Source organism: Oncorhynchus mykiss, chromosome 24 (genome assembly GCF_057628025.1).
Source record: "Oncorhynchus mykiss isolate SJ-2025 chromosome 24, ASM5762802v1, whole genome shotgun sequence".
Taxonomy (NCBI): domain Eukaryota; kingdom Metazoa; phylum Chordata; class Actinopteri; order Salmoniformes; family Salmonidae; genus Oncorhynchus; species Oncorhynchus mykiss.
The window spans coordinates 33,772,403-33,797,678 of NC_143045.1; the positions used below are offsets into that span (position 1 = coordinate 33,772,403).

At 43.3% G+C, this 25,276-nt stretch overlaps 1 protein-coding gene across 4 annotated transcripts in view; it reads right to left on the bottom strand.

Annotated features, from left to right (window-relative positions):
- The window catches only part of dync2h1 (dynein cytoplasmic 2 heavy chain 1), a 230,996-nt gene that overhangs the window by 158,228 nt on the left and 47,492 nt on the right, over nt 1–25,276 (bottom strand). For all 4 annotated transcript variants that reach the window (XM_090218892.1, XM_036961599.2, XM_036961601.2 and 1 more), the window contains exons 41-56: nt 22,288–22,495; nt 22,061–22,190; nt 21,481–21,636; nt 16,137–16,396; nt 15,015–15,261; nt 11,825–11,976; nt 9,685–9,829; nt 9,333–9,435; nt 7,361–7,525; nt 7,084–7,211; nt 6,759–7,007; nt 5,674–5,782; nt 5,130–5,243; nt 2,917–3,059; nt 2,724–2,805; nt 2,446–2,606 (exon numbers count right to left, since the gene is read on the bottom strand). In XM_090218892.1, coding sequence (XP_090075018.1) covers nt 2,446–2,606; nt 2,724–2,805; nt 2,917–3,059; nt 5,130–5,243; nt 5,674–5,782; nt 6,759–7,007; nt 7,084–7,211; nt 7,361–7,525; nt 9,333–9,435; nt 9,685–9,829; nt 11,825–11,976; nt 15,015–15,261; nt 16,137–16,396; nt 21,481–21,636; nt 22,061–22,190; nt 22,288–22,495 — 2,552 coding nt within the window. The remainder of the gene's footprint in view (nt 1–2,445; nt 2,607–2,723; nt 2,806–2,916; nt 3,060–5,129; nt 5,244–5,673; nt 5,783–6,758; nt 7,008–7,083; nt 7,212–7,360; nt 7,526–9,332; nt 9,436–9,684; nt 9,830–11,824; nt 11,977–15,014; nt 15,262–16,136; nt 16,397–21,480; nt 21,637–22,060; nt 22,191–22,287; nt 22,496–25,276) is intronic.

Sequence of the window (25,276 nt, forward strand, 5' to 3'; positions counted from 1 at the left end):
ATTTGAAAAAAACGAATCATTAGGAGTAGGCAGCGCCATAAGTAAGTGAGTAAACTGACATGAATAAGGAGTTGATCATGGCAATTTTTACAAGTTTTCTATTGAAATTCATTGTGGAGAGCTTATTTATATCTTTGTGATATGAATACAGAGTATCTACTCACCAGCAGCCCATTTTATAGGTAAACTGCAGAGTCATGTAAAAGTTGTATTTTTTAAGGATCCAATACGTAATATTGTACACTTATCATAATTAGGTTTTAGTCCAGAGAGTCCATAAAAGTTATCTAGATCTTCAACGAGACATTGCAGGGGTCTAGCTTGTGGACTCAACATAAAACCTGAGTCATCGGCATACATGGACACCTTTGTTTTTAAGCCTTGGATTTCTAATCCTCTAATGTTGTTATTGGATCTGATTTTAATAGCTAGCATGGCCATAATGAATAGATATGGTGACAGCGGACACCCTTGTTTAACCTCTCTAGGCTAGGGGGTGGTATTTTCACGTCCGGATGAAAAGCGTGCCCAATGTAAACTGCCTGCTACTCAGGCCCTGAAGCTTGGATATGCATTGTATTAGTATATTTGGATTTGGATAGAAAACACCCTCAAGTTTCTAAAACTGTTTGAATGATGTCTGAGTATAACAGAACTTATTTGGCAGGCAAAACCCCAAGGACAAACATCCAGGATTTTTTTTTTTTTTTTGAAGTCACTCTCTTTTCAATGGGATTTTAGGGATCTAAGGCACTTGCTTGCAGTTCCTATCGCGTCCACTGGATGTCAACAGTCTTTAAATATTGGTTGATGTTTTTCCATTGAGAAATGAAGAAGTAGGGCCGTTCAGAATGAGGGTTGAGTCTAGTGTGGTTTGTTAGGAGCGTGCAACCTGAAAGCTCCACTTGGTTTTTATCCGCTATTGAACTCAGTTTATCCCGTCTTAAATGTTATTGATTATTTACGTTAAAAAATACCTAAAGTAGTTTAGGAAAGTTGTTTGAAATGTTTGGACAAAGATTACAGGTAACTTATTAGATATTTTGTAGTCATGTTGCGCGAGTTGGAACCGGTGTTTTTCTGGATCAAACGCGCCAAATAAATTGACATTTAGGAGACATAACGACGGAATTAATCGAACAAAAGGACGATTTGTGATGTTTATGGGACATATTGGAGTGCCAACAGAAGAAGTTCGTCAAAGGTAAGGCACGAATTATATCGTTATTTCTGAGTTTTGTGTCGTGCCTGGCGGGATAAAATATGATTGTCTGTGTTTGTTTGATGGGGTGCTGTCATCAGATAATAGCATGATTTGCTTTCGCTGTAAAGCCTTTTTGAAATCTGACACGGTGGTTGGATTAACAAGAAGTAAGGCTTTAATTTGGTGTATTATACTTGTGATTGTATGTAAGTTAAATATTTAAAATAATTTAATTTGGCGCTCTGCCATTTCAAAGGATGTGGTCAAATCGACACCGTTAACGGGATTTGATCCCCAAGAGTTAACTCCTCTTGACAATTCAAAACTCTCTGAGAAGTAGCCGTTATTTACTATTTTACACCTGGGTTTGCTATACATTATTGTTACCCATTTTATAAGAGAATTACTGAAATTGAAAAAAAAAAACAGGCATTTATAAATAAAATCTTTACTTTATCAAATGCCTTTTCAAAATCGGCTATAAATACCATTCCTGGCTTCTTATATGTTTCGTGATGTTCTATTATTTCTAGTAGTCGTCGTATATTATCTCCAATGTATCGTCCATGTAAAAAATAAACTGTCTGATCAGGATGAACAATACCTGGTAAAACCCTTTAAATTCTGAGTGCTATGCATTTTGCATCACAACATTCAAGTGTAAGGGGACTCCAATTTTTTTTAGATAGACCGGGTCTTTATATTTGCCATCTGGGTCTTGTTTTAATAATAGAGAAATCAGACCTTCCTGCTGAGTACCTGACAGACTACCATTTCTATAGGAGTAGTTAAAACAATTTAACAATGGAGCTTTTAGTATATCAAAAAATATTTTTTTCTCCATATTCCACCCAGTTTGCTTAATTTTTGTAATAGATTACATTAGATCGTTCTTGAATCAGTTCCTCCAGTTCTTTTTGTTTTTCCTCTAACTTATTTTGTCTCTCTGTAGTATCGTTTTTATTGCTATCTACCTGTACTATTAGTTCATGGATTTCCCTTGTTAGTCTGGTTTCTTTAGCCAGAAACAGCTTTTTTATTATTGATGAATATTGTGTGTGTATATATGGTGTGTGTGTATATGTTGTGTGTTTATATGGTGTGTGTATATGGTGTGTGTAATGTTGTGTGTATATAGTGTGTGTGTATATGGTGTGTATATGTTGTGTGTAATGTTGTGTGTATATAGTGTGTGTGTGTATATGTTGTGTGTATATGGTGTGTAATGTTGTGTGTGTTACCTGTAGATGTTGCTGTCTGAGAGTGAGCTGGCTCTGTTTGCTGCTGTAAATGGAGGTGTAGACGTGGAGGAAGGTCATGTACTGGCTGGGTGTGGCTCCGTATTCTCTACAAGACTCATGGATCATCAGGAAGGAGCGACACAGATCACCCTGACCCGACGCTGGGAGGGACAAACGAGACAGAACATATCCACGAGTGACTAGCTAGATTAGAGCTAGTTCCCTATAGTCTGACTATGACTGACTAGGACTCTGGTGGCAGGGATGTTTTCTTATACCTGAGCCTTTTCTCTTGTGGCCTTTCTCTCCTCCACTCTTCTCACCCTCTCCCTCCACCTTAGCCAGCAGCATCTCGGGGATCTGACAGGACAGCATCAACATTAAGGTTATGAAGGAGGACAGAGCTAATGACAATATTATAACCCTGTATGATGCTATGTTCTCATCCCTCCCTCCATCCTCTCCTCCCACCTTCTTCATGCTGCTCTCAGACCATCCGTCCATCCACTGAACGGAACACCTGCGGTAGAGAGCCGGGTTGCTCTCACAGCTAATGGTGAAGTTAGAGTTGGTGCAGTCCATGATCAACACTATGTGTAGGTTCTGCTGGATTCCTGAGAGACAAAGAGAGAGAGAGACAAAGAGAGAGAGAGACAAAGAGAGACCAAGAGAGAGAAACAAAGAGAGACAAAGAGAGAGAGAGAAATTGAAAGGGAGAGACACAGAGAGGGAGAGAGAGAGACAAAGCGAGAGAGAGAGAGAGAGAGAGAGAGAGAGAGAGAGAGAGAGAGAGAGAGAGAGAGAGAGAACGAAAGAGAGAGCGAGAGAGAGAGCGAGAGAGACAAAGAGAGAGAGAGAGAGACAGAGAGAGAGAGAGACAAAGAGAGAGAGCGAGAGAGAGAGAGAGAAAGAGAGAACGAAAGAGAGAGAGAGAGACAAAGAGAGACAAGAGAGAGAGAGAAATTGAAAGGGAAAGACACAGAGAGGGAGAGACAAAGCGAGAGAGAGACAAAGAGAGAGAGAGAGACAAGAGAGAGACAAGAGAGACAAAGAGAGAGAGAGAGAGAGAGAGAGAGAGAGAAATTGAAAGGGAGAGACAGAGAGGGAGAGAGAGAGAGAGACAAAGCGAGAGAGAGAGACAGAGAGAGAGCGAGAGAGAGCGAGAGAGAGAGAGCGAGAGAGAGAAAGAGAGAGACAAAGAGAGAGACAAAGAAAGAGAGAAAGAGAGAGAGAGACAAAGAGAGAGAGAGAGACAAAGAGAGAGAGAGAGACAAGAGAGACCAAGAGAGAGAGAGACAAAGAGAGACAAGAGAGAGAGACAAGAGAGAGAGAGAGAAATTGAAAGGGAGAGACACAGAGAGGGAGAGACAAAGCGAGAGAGAGACAAAGGGAGAGACACAGAGAGGGAGAGACAAAGCGAGAGAGAGACAAAGCGAGAGACAAAGAGAGAGAGAGAGAGACAAAGAGAGAGAGATAAAGAGAGAGCGAGAGAGAGACAAAGAGAGACCAAGAGAGAGAGACAAAGAGAGAGACAAAGAGAGAGACAAGAGAGAGACAAAGAGAGAGAGAGAGAGAGAGAGAGAGAAATTGAAAGGGAGAGAGAGAGGGAGAGAGAGAGACAAAGCGAGAGAGAGAGACAGAGAGAGCGAGAGAGCGCCAAAGAGAGAGCGAAAGAGAGAGAGAGAGAGAGAGAGAGAGAGAGAGAAATTGAAAGGGAGAGACACAGAGAGGGAGAGAGAGAGACAAAGCGAGAGAGAGAGAGACAAAGAGAGAGCGAGAGAGCGAGAGAGAGCGCCAAAGAGAGAGAGAGACAAAGAGAGAGAGAGAGAGACAAAGAGAGAGAGAGCGAGAGAGAGAGACAAAAAGAGAGAGAGGAGAGACAAAGAGAAACAAAGAGAGAGAAACAAAGAGAGAGCGAGAGACAGACAAAGAGAGGAGAGACAGAGAGGGAGTGAGAAAGAGAGAGAGAGAGAAAGAGAGAGAAATTGAAAGGGAGAGAGAGAGAAAGAGAGACAAGAGAGAGAGAGAGAGACAAGAGAGAGAGAGACAGAGAGAGAGACAAAGAGAGAAGCAAAGAGAGAGAGAGAGAGAGCGAGAGAGAAATTGAAAGGGAGAGACAGAGAGAGAGACAAAGCGAGACAAAGAGAGAGAGAGAGAGACAAAGAGAGAGAGAGACAAAGAGAGAGAGAGAGAGAGAGAGACAAAGAGAGAGAGAGACAAAGAGAGAGAGACAAAGAGACAAAGAGAGAGAGAGAGACAAAGAGAGAGAGACAAAGAGACAAAGAGAGAGAGACAGATGAAGGGAGAGAAACAAAGAAAAATAAACAAAGAGAGTGTGTAATGGTTGGTGTACTGCTGTCCTTGTCCATTTACCCCCCAGCTGAAAGGCCAGTAGTTTAGTCAGAGGAACTCGGAAAGAAGAGACATCTATTGATCTGATTCTGCAGTGTCTACAGAACAAACACAGGATCACAATAAACGCAGGGGAGGAGAGGGATGAAGTGAGAGGACGGGAGAGGGGGAGAGGAGATGAGAGAACCGAGGATGTGGAGATGTGCCGATGTGACCTTCAGCAAGACACTTAACCCTAATTGCTCCTATAAATCGCTTTGGATAAGAGCGTCTGCTAAATGACTACAATGTAATGTCATGTAGATGAGTAGCTAGATAGATGAGTCTCTCACGGTAGGCAAAGTAGTTGAAGAGGGGTCCGGTGAATCCGTCCTGCGATGCAGGATCTTTGAGAGAGGAGAGGAGGGGCTCCAGCTCCTCTGGGGAGTACAGGCCTGGAACCTCACCTACAACACACATATAACAAACACTGATCTCAGTACAGTACAGGCCCAAGGCCAGTACCTCATATACAGCACATATAACACTGAACTCAGTACAGTACAGGCCCCAGGCCAGTACCTCATCTACAACACATATAACACTGAACTCAGTACAGTACAGGCCCCAGGCCAGTACCTCATCTACAACATATATAACACTGAACTCAGTACAGTACAGGCCCCAGGCCAGTACCTCATCTACAACACATATAACACTGAACTCAGTACAGTACAGGCCCCAGACCAGTACCTCATCTACAACACAAATCACTTTAAACTGAAAGAGTACAGACTCAGCACCTCACCTGGGATTTATGACACATGGTTTCATTTGATTTTATTCATCATCAGACATTGTGTATTCCATTTGTGTAGTTGTTTATATGCGACTGACCAGAGGACAGCAGGCTGTTGACCATCTCCAGGAAGGCTGGGTGGACAAACTGATAATCCTCCAGCAACAGCACCACCTGTTGGCCGTCCAGACCTGCCAGCTGCATCACCTACACAGACAAGAACACACACAGTCAGGTGTCAGGTGTGTGTGATTTGCAGCACGCTTTGCCTTGTCCAGCTTTGCCTTACACACACCAGTGTTTCCCTATGATTTACTTTCAGCAGCAGTGGTAACGTTAGGGGGGGGGGGGGGGGGGGTCCGGGGGCATTCACCCCCGTGACACCATCTGAAATATTATTTCTGTAGCCCAACTGATGCAACAAAGCGACTTTAAATAAATAGTCTGAAGCATGAGGTTGCCCATCTGCATTTACCTCATGGAAAAACCCCAAAAAGACTGAATGCATCAAATTCTACAAATATACCTTGTAACTTGTCATTTTTTCTGGACTGAAATGGGGCATAGAGGGTGAGCGTGGTAGGAGTGTGACAGTGGGCGTGACCAATGGAGTGGTCTCCAACTGAACATTTTAGAGACCCTCCTCTTGGCCGCAGAGACAACATTTTGCTATTTTAAAGCACATTTCCTGCAATTCTACACATTTTGGCATTGGGCCGAGAGGAAATGTGCCATTTTAAAGCTAATTTCCAATAAATCTAGATATTTTGGAATGGGGAAGAGAGAGAATGTGATGTTTTAAAGCCAATTTCCAACAATTCTACATATTTTGCAGTGGCTTATGCCATGTTCTTATGCTATCGGAGTGACTAAAACATAATAACAAAATGAATGCCCCATGCCATGACATCTTTGGAATTTTTGATTCTCCCTGACTAATTTTGGTGATTGTTAGTTCTCAACGATCTTATAAAAACAGAAATAGGTCCATTATCTTTTCTACAAACGTTATATCTGGTTTTAGTAGTGAAAGTTAACACTGAAAAAGGTTTTCCATTTCAAAAAAGTTTAAAGAAATCGAATAAAATAAGTCTACCTCGGCTAAACGAATATAGGGGAAACACTGCACACTAAAACATTAGGTCACAGAGACAGACAGACAGACAGAGGTATGACATCTTACGTTCTTCAGGTCATTGTTGAAGTGTTTGAGTGAGTATCCGCGGGAGATCTTGGGTGTGTAGAGTGTGTATCCATGCATGTGTGAGACCAGGGATGTGGCGGTGCGTCGCCCCACCCCGCTGCGCCCGGCCAGGAGCAGAGAGCCCCCCGGTCGACTCAGGACGCGGTCCACACGAGACACAAAGTGACACACCTCCCAGAACAACAGCAGATCCAACTCCCTGTTGTCACGACCATACAGAACCGCTCCCTACAGAAGGCAGAGATACATTAGTACACACACTCTCTCCCTGTCCTACACAATACAAACACACACCGACACTGACCTTGTGTATGACCTGGCGTAGGTCGGCAAAGTCGAGGCGTCCCAAAGATTTACCGTGGGGGGGCAGGGACTGACCAGGGGCCATCACTCCCCCTCCCTCAGACGCACCCCACGTCACATAGAAACCATCTGCAGGGAGAAAATACACAGTTATACACACTGTTAAATACACACACAAACCCATTTCCCAGAGAACCCAACCACAGAGAACCCACAGTCATACAGTATATAGAGCCACTCTGTCGAGGGAGAGGAGCCCTGAGATGTGTGCGTTTTACCTGTCATGTTGTCGAGTGCGTCGGAGCCCCAGTCACCTCGTATGACAGAGGAGAGGATGTTGTCAAAGGAGTGGATGTCTTTAGAGGACACCAGTCTGTCTCTGAACAGCCTCTTGGCCTCATAGGCTACCACCTCCAACACTGAGTCTGTTATATTACAGTTCCCTACAGACAAAGACAGGGGTTAATACACACTGGACAAAACATTCAAAAACACCTTCCTAATATTGTGTTGCGCGCATACCACCCCCCCCCCGAACAGCCTCAATATGTTGGGGCATGGACTCTACAAGGTGTTCCACAGGGATGCTGGCCCATGTTGACTCCAATGCTTCCCACAGTTGTGTAAAGTTGGCTGGATGTTCTTTGGGTTTTGGACCATTCTTGATACACACGGGAAACTGTTGAGCGTGAAAAACCCAGCAGCGTTGCAGTTCTTGGCACAAACTGGTGCGCCTGGCACCTACTACCATACCCCGTTCAAAGGCACTTAAATCTTTTGTCTTGCCCATTCACCCTCTGAATGGCACACATACACAATCCTTCTTTAACCTGTCTCCTTCCCTTCATTTACACTGATTGAAGAGGTTTTAACAAGTAACATCAATAAGGGGTCATAGCTTTCACCTGGATTCACCTGGTCAGTCTGTGTCATTGAAAGAGCAGGTGTTCTTAATGTTTTTGTCCACTCGGTGGATACTACTACATTATACCATACCACAAAAAGACACGCAGCATCAAGACAGCTCAGTGTACACACACTAACACACCAGAGAAGAGAGTTGAAGTGATGAGAGAGGGCGTTGTGACATACCGTGTAGAAAAGGTAAGCAGCAGGAGAGAGGAGAGCAAAAAAACGATGAGTCATGGAAAAAAATAAGTTTGTCAGCAAACGCTTTTAATTAAAATTAATGATTGGACTCCCTATCACAGGGAGAACACATTGCAAGAGGGAGGGAGGGAGTGACAGAGGGAGAGATGAAGGAGGACAGAGAACGGAATGATGACAGAGAGAGAGAGACGGGCAACAGAGGGAGCAGAACAGGGGAGAGGAAGAAAGAGATGGTGAATGCAGGAGAAAGGGAGAGAACTACTGACTTTCAGAAGATATTCTGAAATATCCAACAGCAACTAGAATCAAAGGCCAGTACAGTATAAAGTTACCGTTACCAAATAATGAGACGTTTTCGACGAGAAGTCAGCAACAACAGAGAAAACCCATGCAATTAGCAGTATGAAGTATTGCAGTAAGAAATGAAACTTTTTGGGGACAACTTAAAATGGGTCCCAAAAAAAAGATGTGTGTAGTGCAAGGGTTCCCAAACTGTTTGGGCCCGCGTCCTCATCTTTATACCCCACCTTGTAAAACAAAGTTAGGTAATCAACGGCCAATGTTTATTTGGCCTATGACAGTCTATTACAAATCAGTCTGACAGTATTTTGGAGAGTAATTCAATCTGAATGCAGTATGGTTTAACGTGACTGAAATGCATCAGAAAGGTATTGGGAAGTTCAGAAGACCATCAAGTGATAATGATATTTTTTCCCCGGGTCTGATTTAGTTCCTGGTCTTGTCCACTCTGTTCTAACGGCTTGTGGGCATAGTAGAGGGAAACAGGAAGTCCATATGTGTTCCTGAGAGTCTTATCTTTCAGTGATGGGGTCATAATATTTTCTAGCTTAAACCATTTAAAAAAAAAAGAGCCACATGTGTTGGAAGAAAACAGAAACCATTATGTTTATTACAGACGTATCTAGCAGCTACTGGAGGTTACTGAAATAACCCCGGTTCTGTGAAGCAAGCAAAATTAACCAAGGGGAAACCCTGGTGTGGTGATTGTGATCTGACCACGTGGTTTAACAACGTGGTCTGACTATAGGTCCCAGTGGACAATGAGCCGTAGAAGCAGAGGCAGTAGTGTGAGGTGTGATCTGACCTCGTGCTTTGACCGTGCTGTTGTGGTTGACTCACCTGCGGACAGGTCGTATCGCAGCATGCTGAGCACCCACTGGGTGAGGACACACGGAGTGAACAGGTAGTGACTGTGGTCATCCACCGTGAACTTCGCCTTCACCTGAGACCAGAGAGATAGAAATACACACACACACACACACACACACACACACAATACAGCCAATTATTACACAGGTGTGTGTGTGGTTTAGATTTGCCTCCCTAAGAGTGAGGATTAGATATAAGGCAGTAAGTAAGTGCTGTGATAACAGCAGTCTAATCTAAAGCTGCTGCTTGGAAAGACTAGAGCAGCTTAACGCTGAAGCTTTACTCTGATAACACATGAACTCATCTGAGACAGCACACACACCTGTTCATAGACCTGTACCAGAGACCCTGCTAGCTGGTGTGTTTTCCCAGTGCTGGCCCAGGCTGCCTGGCTCCCAAGGCTCCTCTGGAGAACAGGCTGCAGGTACGCTGAGTAGATGGTCTGGAGCTGCTCCCTGTCTGGATAACTAGAGAAGAGAGCAAGTGTCAGTGTGTGCGTGCGTGCATGTGTGCATGTATGTGAGGAGAGTTGAGCAGTTGAGCAGCTCCTCACTCACAGGGGGGGGGGGGGGGGCTGCCACTCCAAATTCGCTCAATTCATTTAACCAACACCCATATAGTTTTTGTGACTGCCTGGACCTACCCTTTGGTTTTGAAGTATTAAAATCAAACCATATGATTTGAATAAAAAGTATTATATAAACATGAAAAAGAGAATGTAAGTAGCGCTCATCATTTCAAATAGTCTACATGTCATATTAAACAGCATATAAACTCTCTAAATAGGTCTCTAAATAGGTCAGGAGCCAGACAGGGAGACTAAGAAAGAACAGAAATTAATTATTTAGGTTATATTATTTCAATTATTTCAAGGCTAGAGCCTACAAAGAAATACATTGTGAAGCATTAGCGAGTGTGACACACTAGCCTGGTAGGGACTTTAAGAGCTCAGTATTTAAACAACATTCGTTGTATTAAATCATTACAGTCTATAAATTGCGCATACAGGCTGTGACCTCCATTGAATTAAATACAAATTAATTATTAGGCTCAGTCTACAGTGCCTTCGAATAACTGCTTAGAAACACGAGGCCACAAGTCTACGGTGCCTGGAGAGCCGGCCAATAGCGGATAACATCCTCTCTCCTCTTACAGAGCTACTGGGGATGCGAGACAACCTTTTGACCCCTCTTACAGAGCTGCTGGGGATGCTGAACAACCTTTTGACCCCTCTTGCAGAGCTACTGGGGATGCTGAACAACCTTTTGACCCCTCTTACAGAGCTACTGGGGATGCGAGACAACCTTTTGGCCACTCTTATAGAGCTACTGGGGATGCTGAACAACCTTTTGACCCCTCTTACAGAGCTACCAGGGATGCTGAACAACCTTTTGACCCCTCTTACAGAGCTGCTGGGGATGCTGAACAACCTTTTGACCCCTCTTACAGAGCAACTGGGGATGCTAAACAACCTTTTGACCCCTCTTACAGAGCTACTGGGGATGCGAAACAACCTTTTGACCCCTCTTACAGAGCTACTGGGGATGCGAAACAACCTTTTGACCCCCCTTACAGAGCAACTGGGGATGCGAAACAACCTTTTGACTCCTCTTACAGAGCTGCTGGGGATGCTGAACAACCTTTTGACCCCTCTTACAGAGCTACTGGGGATGCGAAACAACCTTTTGACCCCTCTTACAGAGCTACTGGGGATGCTGAACAACCTTTTGACCCCTCTTACAGAGCTACTGGGGATGCGAAACAACCTTTTGACCCCTCTTACAGAGCTACTGGGGATGCGAAACAACCTTTTGACCCCTCTTACAGAGCAACTGGGGATGCGAAACAACCTTTTGACCCCTCTTACAGAGCTACTGGGGATGCGAAACAACCTTTTGACCCCTCTTACAGAGCAACTGGGGATGCGAAACAACCTTTTGACCCCTCTTACAGAGCTACTGGGGATGCGAAACAACCTTTTGACCCCTCTTACAGAGCAACTGGGGATGCTGAACAACCTTTTGACTCCTCTTACAGAGCAACTGGGGATGCTGAACAACCTTTTGACCCCTCTTACAGAGCTACTGGGGATGCGAAACAACCTTTTGACCCCTCTTACAGAGCTACTGGGGATGCTGAACAACCTTTTAACCCCTCTTACAGAGCTACTGGGGATGCTGAACAACCTTTTGACCCCTCTTACAGAGCTACTGGGGATGCGAAACAACCTTTTGACCCCTCTTACAGAGCAACTGGGGATGCTGAACAACCTTTTGACTCCTCTTACAGAGCTACTGGGGATGCGAAACAACCTTTTGACTCCTCTTACAGAGCTACTGGGGATGCGAAACAACCTTTTGACCCCTCTTACAGAGCAACTGGGGATGCTGAACAAATGGGTACACTCTGCTCCTCGCTCTGCTCCAGCTCACATACTGGTCTGTGTCTGTGTCCCTACTCACTCTATGGTGCAGATGCGCACAATGGAGGTGAAGCGAGAGGTGAGTGTGTGTCGTCCCACAGCGCCTCCTGTTGACATGGAGGCCACCACCTGGACGTTCTCCAGACCCACCCAATCCAGGTTCTCATCATAGAACCCATGGTACGTCAGCACCTAGAACACACAAGGGGGAGGGAGGAGAACTCTGTCACGTTATGACAGCTTGACTAATTTCTGTCTTACCCATCGATCAAGAAATAATGTATTTTCAGTGTTGTATTGCATTGAGTTGTGTTGTATTGCATTGAGTTGTGTTATGTTGTATTGCATTGAGTTGTGTTGTGTTGTATTGCACTGAGTTGTGTTGTGTTGTATTGCACTGAGTTGTGTTATGTTGTATTGCATTGAGTTGTGTTGTGTTGTGTTGTATTGCATTGAGTTGTGTTGTGTTGTATTGCACTGAGTTGTGTTATGTTGTATTGCATTGAGTTGTGTTGTGTTGTATTGCATTGAGTTGTGTTGTGTTGTATTGCATTGAGTTGTGTTGTATTGCACTGAGTTGTGTTATGTTGTATTGCATTGAGTTGTGTTGTGTTGTGTTGTATTGCATTGAGTTGTGTTGTGTTGTATTGCACTGAGTTGTGTTATGTTGTATTGCATTGAGTTGTGTTGTGTTGTATTGCATTGAGTTGTGTTGTGTTGTATTGCATTGAGTTGTGTTGTATTGCACTGAGTTGTGTTATGTTGTGTTGCATTGAGTTGTGTTGTGTTGTATTGCACTGAGTTGTGTTGTGTTGTGTTGTATTGCACTGAGTTGTGTTGTGTTGTATTGCACTGAGTTGTGTTGTGTTGTGTTGTATTGCACTGAGTTGTGTTGTATTGCATTGAGTTGTGTTGTGTTGTATTTGGGCTGCGTTACGTTGGGCTGTGTTACGTTGGGCTGCGGTACGTTGGGCTGCGGTACGTTGGGCTGCGTTACGTTGGGCTGCGTTACGTTGGGCTGCGGTACGTTGGGCTGCGTTACGTTGGGCTGCGTTACGTTGGGCTGCGTTACGTTGGGCTGCGTTACGTTGGGCTGCGTTACGTTGGGCTGCGTTACGTTGGGCTGCGTTACGTTGGGCTGCGTTACGTTGGGCTGCGTTGCGTTGGGCTGCGTTGCGTTGCGTTGGGCTGCGTTGCGTTACGTTGGGCTGCGTTGCGTTACGTTGGGCTGCGTTGCGTTACGTTGGGCTGCGTTGCGTTACGTTGGGCTGCGTTGCGTTACGTTGGGCTGCGTTGCGTTACGTTGGGCTGCGTTGCGGTACGTTGGGCTGCGGTACGTTGGGCTGCGGTACGTTGGGCTGCGTTACGTTGGGCTGCGTTACGTTGGGTTGCGTTACGTTGCGTTACGTTGGGCTGCGTTGCGTTACGTTGGGCTGCGTTGCGTTACGTTGGGCTGCATTGCGTTACGTTGGGCTGCGGTACGTTGGGCTGCGGTACGTTGGGCTGCGGTACGTTGGGCTGCGGTACGTTGGGCTGCGTTACGTTGGGTTGCGTTACGTTGGGCTGGGTTGCGTTACGTTGGGCTGCGTTGCGTTACGTTGGGCTGCGTTGCGTTACGTTGGGCTGCGTTGCGTTACGTTGGGCTGCGGTACGTTACGTTGGGCTGCGTTGCGTTACGTTGGGCTGCATTGCGTTACGTTGGGCTGCGTTGCGTTACGTTGGGCTGGGTTGCGTTACGTTGGGCTGCGTTGCGTTACGTTGGGCTGCATTGCGTTACGTTGGGCTGCATTGCGTTACGTTGGGCTGCGGTACGTTGGGTTGCGTTACGTTGGGCTGCGTTACGTTACGTTGGGCTGCGTTGCGTTGCGTTGGGCTGCGTTGCGTTGCGTTGGGCTGCGTTGCGTTACGTTGGGCTGCGTTGCGTTACGTTGGGCTGCGTTGCGTTACGTTGGGCTGCGTTGCGTTACGTTGGGCTGCGTTGCGTTACGTTGGGCTGCGTTGCGTTACGTTGGGCTGCGTTGCGTTACGTTGGGCTGCGTTGCGTTACGTTGGGCTGCGTTGCGTTACGTTGGGCTGCGTTGCGTTACGTTGGGCTGCGTTGCGTTACGTTGGGCTGCGTTGCGTTACGTTGGGCTGCGGTACGTTGGGCTGCGGTGCGTTACGTTGGGCTGCGTTGCGTTACGTTGGGCTGCGTTGCGTTACGTTGGGCTGCGGTACGTTGGGCTGCGTTACGTTGCGTTACGTTGTACAGTATTTGTTTGAAAAATGCATCTGGACACAGCAACATCTTTTTTGTTTCTCCTGGCTGCCAATTCCTGATCTTTTGAGAACATTGAGTAATTTAAGGGGTGGCCTGAAACACCTGAGAGGAATGGCAGCTAGAGGACTACATCAGCTCTGAGGCAGAGGGCTCTTAGTGAGGACGACTGGCTAATATTCTGAACTTGTGGTGATCTTTCTGGAGCCCAGAGCTGCTGAGGCATCAGCCAAATGGCTGCTACACAGACGGGACGAGGAGAAGTCCAGAGGCTATAAGACTCAGGCTGGTTCCCTGACTTGACCTCTACAAGATCATCAGCAGACTCCAACATGTGCTATATTGTAGTGTATTGTATTGTAGTATATTGTAGTTTGTTGTGCTGCATTGTATTGTAGTGTATTGTATTGTAGTGTATTGTATTGTAGTGTATTGTATTGTAGTGTATTGTATTGTAGTGTATTGTATTGTATTGTAGTGTAGTGTATTGTATTGTAGTGTATTGTATTGTAGTGTATTGTATTGTATTGTATTGTATTGTATTGTATTGTATTGTATTGTAGTGTATTGTAGTGTATTGTATTGTAGTGTATTGTAGTTTGTTGTGCTGCATTGTATTGTAGTGTATTGTATTGTAGTGTATTGTATTGTAGTGTATTGTTTTATGATAAATTGTAGTGTAGTGTTTTGTGCTTTATTGTACTGTATTGTATTCTAGTGTATTGTGATGTTGCAGTGTGTTGTAGTGTATTGTGCTCTATTGTAATTTATTGTAATGTATTGTATTGTATTGTCCTGTACTGTATTGTAATGTATTGTATTGTATTGTGCTGTACTGTACTGTAGTGCATTGTATTGTAGTGTATTGTGCTGTATTGTATTGGAGTGTATTTTACTGTATTGTGCTGTATTGTAGAATACTGAATTGCAGTGTATTGTAGTGTACTGTGCTGTATTGTAGTGTAGTGTGTACCTGCTGTAAGAAGGCTATGAGGTTGCTGGTGCCCCACTTGTCAGGCTTGGGCAGGTTGATGTCTTTGAGGTAGAGGACCAGGTTCTCACAGTGTTTGGGTCTGTAGGCGCGTCCCGTGTTGGAACTGAGCAGCAGGCAGGTCTGACTGAGCTTCTGGAGGACGTGACGAGACGAGGTCTGGGCGCTACAGTGGACCACCGCTACCTGGGTGGAACGCAGCCGAGAGAATGCATAGCGCAGCAGCATACTGGAGGAGAACACACAGACACACAAATGAACACACACACACACACACACAAATTAACACACACACACACACGCACATTAACACACACACACACGCACGCACATTAACACACACACACACATTTTATCACATACACAACTTAACACACACACACATTAACACAGACACAGTGTTGGCAGAACATAGGCTAAATGCCAAATAGAGAAGCCAGACCATAACATTGAAGGAGGACATGAGTCATTACAGAGGTTAGATATCAGAGGATGAAGAGGAGATGACAGAGGAAGAGATAGGAGGGAGGAGAGAGGAGAATTAACTCTGTATTGAAAAGTGTTGATGCCGCAGGGGTCTGTTTAACCGAATTTGTGAGAAAAACCTCAGGGCGAGGGGGGACATTTTGTGAGATAGGATAATTGGGATGTGTGTGTCTGTGTGTGTGCGCGCGTGTGCGTGCGTGCGTGCCTGAGCACAGCAGTGGAAATTAATTTGATGTTTTTTCATCAGACAGGGATGACAAGCGTTTCCATGACGCCCTGACATTTCAGCGAGATTAGGGTTGTGGGTGTCATGGAGGGGGGTGGCTCAAGTGGAGTGTAAAAGCCAATCAGAGATGCCCTCCCTCTACTGGGTGCCCCAGGGATGACAGTAATGACTGTAGATTCAACAAGTCTCAGCCTCCCCCCGCCTGCCCCTCAGTCCGCTGTGCTATTCTAAGAAAGGTCACGCCTTAAATAAAACATGCCTGGAAACATACGTGTGTGTGTGTGTGTGTGTGTGTCATACCGTTCTCCCTGAACAGTAAGAGGAGGTTGTGCATGATCTGGCTAGAGTGTATTATACATCCTGTGTGTGTGTGTTTGTGTGTATACGTTTACCCCTTGCCACAGCCCTCAGGCCCCACCAGTATGAAGGGTTGTCTGTGCTGGGAGGAGAGCCAGTGGGAGAAGCAGTGCAGTCCTCTCTGCATGTCGGGGGTCTGGATGACGGGGAGTGTGTGAGTGTGTGTGAGCTCTTCCAGGCTGAGGCCGTCAGGACGTTCCAGAGTGTACACACACAGCCGGCCAGACTCAGGGTCAAAGTAGGTGTCCAGGGGCTTCCTCGGGTCAGGAGGGCTCTCTCTAGCCCAGACCAGCACCTGCAGGGAATGCACACACACATACAGTGCTTTCGGAAAGTATAGACACACCTTGACTTTTTCCACATTTTGTGAGGTTACAGCCTTGTTCTAAAATGTGTTATTGTTTTCCCCATCAATCTACAAACAATACCCCAGAAATAAAACGCTAAATTGTATGCATTTTTTTAGTTAGTTAATTTATATAAAAATAAAAAACTTAAATATCACATAAGTATTCAGACCCTTTACTCAGTACTTTGTTGAAGCACCTTTGGAAGCGATTACAGCCTCGAGACTTCTTGGGTATGACGCTACAGGCTTGGCACATCGGTGTTTGGGGAGTTTCTCCCATCTTCTCTGCAGATCCTCTCAAGCTCTGTCAGGTTGGATGGGGAGCGTCGCTGCACAGCTATTTTCAGGTCTCTCCAGAGATGTTTGATTGGGTTCAAGTCACGTCTCTGGCTGGGCCACTCAAGGACATTCAGAGAATTATCCCGAAGCCACTCCTGCGTTATCTTGGCTACGTGCTTAGGTTTGTTGTCCTGTTGGAAGGTGAACCTATGCCCCAGTCCGAGGTCCTGAGCGCTCTGGAACTTTGCTCTGTTCATCTTTGCCTTGATCCTGACTAGTCTCAAAATCCCTGCCGCTGAAAAACTTCCCCACAGCATGATACTGCCACCACCATGCTTCACTGTAGGGATGGTGCCAGGTTTCCTCCAGATGTGAAGATTGGCGTTCAGGCCAAAGAGTTCAATCTTGGTTTCGTCAGACCAGATAATCTTGTTTCTCATGGTCTGAGAGTCCTTTAGGTGCCTTTTACTGAGGAGTGGCTTCCGTCTGGCCACGCTACCATAAAGGCCTGATTGTTGGAGTCCTGCAGAGATGGTTGTCTTTCTTGAAGATTATCCCATCTCTGTCATAGTGACCATCTGGTTCTTGGTCACCTCCCTGACCAAGGCCCTTCTCCCCCGATTTCTCAGTTTGGCCAGGTCTAGGAAGAGTCTTTGTGGTTACAAACTTCTTCCATTTAAGAATGATGGAGGCCACTGTGTTATTGGGGACCTTCAATGCTGCAGAAATGTTTTGGTACTCTTCCCCAGATCTGTGCCTCGACACAATCCTGTCTCAGAGCTCTACGGACACTTCCTTCAACCTTAATGCTTGGTTTTTGCTCTGACATGCGCTGTCAACTATGGGACCTTATATAGACAGGTGTGCCTTTCCAAATCATGTCCAATCAATTGAATTTACCACATGTGGATTCCAATCAAGTTGTAGAAACATCTCAAGGATGATCAATGAAAACAGGATGCACCTGAGCTCAGTTTCAAGACTCATAGCAAAAGGTCTGAATATTTATGTAAATTAGGTATTTATGTTTTTATACATTTGCTCAAATGTGGTATTGTGGAGTATTGTGTGTAGATTTTTGAGGATTTTTATTAATTTAATATATTTTAGAATAAGGCTGTAACGTAACAAAATGTGGAAAAAGTCAATGGGTTTGAATACTTTCCGTAAGATGTTTATTAGTTGATTAATGGATGGATGGATGGATGGATGGATGGAGGGATGGAGGGATGGATGGAGGGATGGATGGATGGATGGAGGGATGGATAGTTAAATGGATGGATAGTTAAATGGATGGATAAATGGATGGATGTATAGTTAAATGGATGTATAGTTAAATGGATAGATAGTTAAATGGATAGATAGTTAAATGGATAGATAGTTAAATGGATAGATAGTTAAATGGATAGATAGTTAAATGGATAGATAGTTAAATGGATAGATAGTTAAATGGATAGATAGTTAAATGGATAGATAGTTAAATGGATAGATAGTTAAATGGATAGATAGTTAAATGGATAGATAGTTAAATGGATAGATAGTTAAATGGATAGATAGTTAAATGGATAGATAGTTAAATGGATAGATAGTTAAATGGATAGATAGTTAAATGGATGGATGGATAAATGGATGGATAGTTAAATGGATGGATAGTTAAATGGATGGATAGTTAAATGGATGGATAGTTAAATGGATGGATAGTTAAATGGATAGATAGTTAAATGGATGGATAGTTAAATGGATGGATAAATGGATGGATAGTTAAATGGATGGATAGTTAAATGGATGGATAGTTAAATGGATGGATAGTTAAATGGATAGATAGTTAAATGGATAGATAGTTAAATGGATGGATAGTTAAATGGATGGATAGTTAAATGGATGGATAGTTAAATGGATAGATAGTTAAATGGATGGATAAATGGATGGATGGATAGTTAAATGGATAGATAGTTAAATGGATGGATAGTTAAATGGATAGATAGTTAAATGGATGGATACATGGATGGATGGATAGTTAAATGGATAGATAGTTAAATGGATGGATAGTTAAATGGATAGATAAATGGATGGATAGTTAAATGTATGGATAGTTAAATGGATGGATAGTTAAATGGATAGATAGTTAAATGGATAGATAGTTAAATGGATGGATAGTTAAATGGATGGATAGTTAAATGGATGGATAGTTAAATGGATGGATAGTTAAATGGATAGATAGTTAAATGGATGGATAAATGGATGGATGGATAGTTAAATGGATGGATAGTTAAATGGATGGATAGTTAAATGGATAGATAAATGGATAGATAGTTAAATGTATGGATAGTTAAATGGATGGATAGTTAAATGGATAGATAGTTAAATGGATAGATAGTTAAATGGATGGATAGTTAAATGGATGGATAGTTAAATGGATGGATAGTTAAATGGATGGATAGTTAAATGGATGGATAGTTAAATGGATGGATAGTTAAATGGATGGATACATGGATGGATGGATAGTTAAATGGATAGATAGTTAAATGGAGGATAGTTAAATGGATAGATAGTTAAATGGATGGATGGATAGTTAAATGGATAGATAGTTAAATGGATGGATGGATAGTTAAATGGATAGATAGTTAAATGGATGGATAAATGGATGGATAGTTAAATGGATGGATAGTTAAATGGATGGATAGTTAAATGGATGGATAGTTAAATGGATGGATAAATGGATAGATATTTAAATGGATGGATAGTTAAATGGATGGATAAATGGGTGGATAGTTAAATGGATGGATAGTTAAATGGATGGATAGTTAAATGGATGATAGTTACAGTGCCTTGCGAAAGTATTCGGCCCCCTTGAACTTTGCGACCTTTTGCCACATTTCAGGCTTCAAACATAAAGATATAAAACTGTATTTTTTTGTGAAGAATCAACAACAAGTGGGACACAATCATGAAGTGGAACGACATTTATTGGATATTTCAAACTTTTTTAACAAATCAAAAACTGAAAAATTGGGCGTGCAAAATTATTCAGCCCCCTTAAGTTAATACTTTGTAGCGCCACCTTTTGCTGCGATTACAGCTGTAAGTCGCTTAGGGTATGTCTCTATCAGTTTTGCACATCGAGAGACTGACATTTTTTCCCATTCCTCCTTGCAAAACAGCTCGAGCTCAGTGAGGTTGGATGGAGAGCATTTGTGAACAGCAGTTTTCAGTTCTTTCCACAGATTCTCGATTGGATTCAGGTCTGGACTTTGACTTGGCCATTCTAACACCTGGATATGTTAATTTTTGAACCATTCCATTGTAGATTTTGCTTTATGTTTTGGATCATTGTCTTGTTGGAAGACAAATCTCCGTCCCAGTCTCAGGTCTTTTGCAGACTCCATCAGGTTTTCTTCCAGAATGGTCCTGTATTTGGCTCCATCCATCTTCCCATCAATTTGAACCATCTTCCCTGTCCCTGCTGAAGAAAAGCAGGCCCAAACCATGATGCTGCCACCACCATGTTTGACAGTGGGGATGGTGTGTTCAGGGTGATGAGCTGTGTTGCTTTTACGCCAAACATAACGTTTTGCATTGTTGCCAAAAAGTTCAATTTTGGTTTCATCTGACCAGAGCACCTTCTTCCACATGTTTGGTGTCTCCCAGGTGGCTTGTGGCAAACTTTAAACGACACTTTTTATGGATATCTTTAAGAAATGGCTTTCTTCTTGCCACTCTTCCATAAAGGCCAGATTTGTGCAATATACGACTGATTGTTGTCCTATGGACAGAATCTCCCACCTCAGCTGTAGATCTCTGCAGTTCATCCAGAGTGATCATGGGCCTCTTGGCTGCATCTCTGATCAGTTTTCTCCTTGTATGAGCTGAAAGTTTAGAGGGACGGCCAGGTCTTGGTAGATTTGCAGTGGTCTGATACTCCTTCCATTTCAATATTATCGCTTGCACAGTGCTCCTTGGGATGTTTAAAGCTTGGGAAATCTTTTTGTATCCAAATCCGGCTTTAAACTTCTTCACAACAATATCTCGGACCTGCCTGGTGTGTTCCTTGTTCTTCATGATGCTCTCTGCGCTTTTAACGGACCTCTGAGCCTATCACAGTGCAGGTGCATTTATACGGAGACTTGATTACACACAGGTGGATTGTATTTATCATCATTAGTCATTTAGGTCAACATTGGATCATTCAGAGATCCTCACTGAACTTCTGGAGAGAGTTTGCTGCACTGAAAGTAAAGGGGCTGAATAATTTTGCACGCCCAATTTTTCAGTTTTTGATTTGTTAAAAAAGTTTTAAATATCCAATAAATGTCGTTCCACTTCATGATTGTGTCCCACTTGTTGTTGATTCTTCACAAAAAAATACAGTTTTATATCTTTATGTTTGAAGCCTGAAATGTGGCAAAAGGTCGCAAAGTTCAAGGGGGCTGAATACTTTCGCAAGGCACTGTAAATGGATGGATAAATGGATGGATAGTTAAATGGATGGATAAATGGATGTATAGTTAAATGGATGGATAAATGGATGGATAGTTAAATGGATGGATAGTTAAATGGATGGATAGTTAAATGGATGTATAGTTAAATTGATGGATAGTTAAATGGATGGATAGTTAAATTGATGGATAGTTAAATGGATGGATAGTTAAATTGATAGGTATTGGATGAATAAATGGATGGATGGCTGGATAAATGGATGGATGAACAGATGGACGGCTGAATGGATAAATGGATTGACCGCCTCGTCTTACCTCCTTGGCGAAGTCCTGTCTTGATTTGAGGTTGAGGTTCCCGCCCAGCCCTCTGATGAGACTAACCACAAACTGACCACGCTCTGTCACTCCACTCAGGTGGGACAGACCGTTCAACACCGTCCCTACCAGACTGGTCTCCACCACCAAGTCGTTCTGACAGACAGAGACAGAAATAGAGACAGAGACAGAGAGACAGAATAGTTATGAACACAAGATATCTAATCCACAACAATATATTTGGGGTAAAACTCCAATTGTCTAGAGTATATTTAGGGTAAAACTCCAATTGTCTAGAGTATATTTGGGGTAAAACTCCAATTGTCTAGAGTATATTTAGGGTAAAACTCCAATTGTCTAGAGTATATTTGGGGTAAAACTCCAATTGGCTAGAATATATTTGGGGTAAAACTCCAATTGACTAAAGTATATTTAGGGTAAAACTCCAATTGGCTAGAGTATATTTAGGGTAAAACTCCAATTGGCTAGAGTATATTTAGGGTAAAACTCCAATTGGCTACATTAATTCAGTTGATGCTATTGATTATGACCAGAAGAGGGCAGTGTCAGTATGTATCACCTGTTTAAGCACCCAGTCAAGGCCTCTGTGGAAGTAGTCTCCCATCCAGTTCTCCAGGTTACTACGACACTCATCAGGCTGACCCTTCAGCCATGACTTGACCAACGCGCTCACATCTGTGTCCTCATCACTACAGAGAGAAGAGAGGGGTTGTAACATGACTAGAACATGAATAGAGGTTAACTGATCAAGGACCACACATACAAAATACACACATACACACCAACCTGAGAAAAATCATGCCCATGCGTGAGATTGTGGCTGGTGAGGCACAGCTGAGGTCGTGGGTCTCAAAGACAAAGTTGACATTGGGTCCAAACTGGATCCTCTCTCCACTGGGCATGGTCAGAAGACGGTTGTCATCCAACACCGAGTTCAACGACTCGATCCACTCTGGGTCTATGTCCCCGTCACAGATGATCCACGAGCTCACCTCTGGAACACACAAGGCTAACATCAGGGCACTCCCCTTCAACATTGCAAATAGACTGTAGCTTCCATCAATGTAATTTGTCTGAATAATTTTCAAGCCCCATACAGTTGAAGTTCAAAGTTTACATACACTTAGGTTGGAGTCATTAAAACTTGTTTTTCAACCACTCCACAAATGTCTTGTTAACAAACTAGTTTTGGCAAGTCGGTTAGGACATCTACTTTGTGCATGACGCAAGTCATTTTTCCAACAATTGTTTACAGACAGATTATTTAATTTATAATTCACTGTATCACAATTCCAGTGGGTCAGAAGTTTACATACAATAAGTTGACTGTGCGTTTAAACAAATTGGAAAATTTCAGAAAATTATGTCATGGCTATAGAAGCTTCTGATAGGCTAAATGGCATCATTTGAGTCAATTGGAGGTGTACCTGTGGATGTATGTCAAGGCCAACCTTCAAACTCAGTGCCTCTTTGCTTGACATCATGGGAAAATCAGCTAAAGCTTGCAAAAACTATAGTTTTGTGGAGTGGTTGAAAAACGAGTTTTAATGACTCCAACATAAGTATATGTAAACTTCCGACATCAACTGTGTACATACACACACACACAAGTTAAAACGTTTGGGGTCACTTAGAAATGTCCTTGTTTTTGAAAGAAAAGCACATGTTTTGTACATTAAAATAAGATCAAATTGATCAGAAATATATTGTAAATGACTATTGTAGCTGGAAACGGCTCATTTTCTTATGAAATATCTACATAGGTGTACATAGGCCCATTATCAGCAACCATCACTCCTGTGTTCCAATGGCACGTTGTGTTAGCTAATCCAAGTTGATCATTTTAAAAGGCTAATTGATCATTAAAAAAACCTTTTGCAATGATCTTAACACAGCTGAAAACTGTTGTCCTGATTAAAGAAGCAATAAAACAGGCCTTCTTTAGACTAGTTGAGTATCTGGAGCATCAGCATTTGTGGGTTTGATTACAGGATCAAAATGGCCAGAAACAAAGAACTGTCTTCTGAAACTCGTCAGTCTATTCTTGTTCTGAGAAATGAAGGCTATTCCAAGCGAGAAATTGCCAAGAAATTGAAGATTTCATACAACGCAGTGTACTACTCCCTTCACAGAACAGTGCAAACAGGCTCTAACCAGAATAGAAAGACTGGGAGGTGCACAATTTAGCAAGAGGACAAGTACATTAGAGTGTCTAGATTGAGAAACAGACTCCTCACAAGTCCTCAACTGGCAGCTTCATTAAATAGTACCAGCGAAACACCAGTTTCAACGTCAACAGTGAAGAGGCAACTCCGGGATGCTGGCATACTAGGCAGAGTTGCAAAGAAAAAGACATATCTCAGACTGGCCAATAAAAATAAAAAAGATTAAGATGGGCACAGACACTGGACAGAGGAAGATTGGAAAAAAGTGTTACGGACAGACAAATCTACATTTGAGGTGTTCTGATCACAAAGAAGAACATTCGTGAGACACAGATCTTTTTTTTAAGATGCTGGAGGAGTGCTTGACGCCATCTGTCAAGCATGGTGGAGGCAATGTGATGGTCTGGGGGTTCTTTGGTGGTGGTAAAGTGGGAGATTTGTTAAGGGTAAAAGGGATCTTGAAGAAGGAAGGCTATCACTATTTTGCAACGCTATGCCATACCCTATGGACAGTGATTAATTGGAGCCAATTTCCTCCTACAACAGGACAAAGACCCAAAGCACAGTTCTAAACTATGCAAAAACTATTTAGGGAAGAAGCAGTCAGCTGGTATTCTGTCTATAATGGAGTGGCCAGCACAGTCACTGGATCTCACCCCTATTGAGCTGTTGTGGGAGCAGCTTGACCGTATGGTACGTAAGAAGTGCCCATCAAGCCAATCCAACTTGTGGGAGGTGCTTCAGGAAGCATGGGGTGAAATCTCTTCAGATTACCTCAACAAATTGACAACTAGAATGCCAAGGCTGTAATTGCTGCAAATGGAGGATTATTTGACAAAAGAAAAGTTAAGGACACAATTACTATTTCAAATAAAAATCATTATTTATAACCTTGTCAACATCTTGACTATATTTCCTATTCATTTTGCAACACATTTCAAATAAAATAAAATTGGATTGCGCCGAATACAACACACATTACAGTGAAATGCTTACTTACCAGTCCCTAACCAACAAGGCAGTTTAAAAAAAATAATAATCAAGAAATGAATACGGACGGATGAGAATAAGAAATAAAAGTAACAAGTAATTAAAGAGCAGCAGTAAAATAACAATAGTGAGACTATATACAGAGGGGTACTGGTACCGAGTCAATGTGTGGGGGCACCGGTTCGTTGAGGTAATATGTACATGTGGGTAGAGTTATTAAAGTGACTATGCATAGATAATAAACAGAGGATAACAACAGAGAGTAGCAGCGGTGTAAAGGTGGGGGCAATGTAAATAGTCTGGGTCGCCATTTGATTAGGTGTTCAGGGGTCTTATGGCTTGGGGGTAGAAGCTGTTTTAGAAGTCTCTTGGACCTAGACTTGGCGCTCTGGTACCGCTTGCCGTGCGGTAACAGAGAGAGCAGTATATGACTAAGGTGGCTGGAGTCTTTGAGAATTTTTTGGGCCTTCCTCTGACACCGACTTGTATAGAGGTCCTGGATGGCAGGGAGCTTTGCCCCAGTGATGTATTGGGCCTTTCGCATTACCCTCTGTAGTGCCTTGCAGTTGGAAGCCGAGTAGTTGCCATTCCAGGCAGTGATGCAACCAGTCAGGAAAATG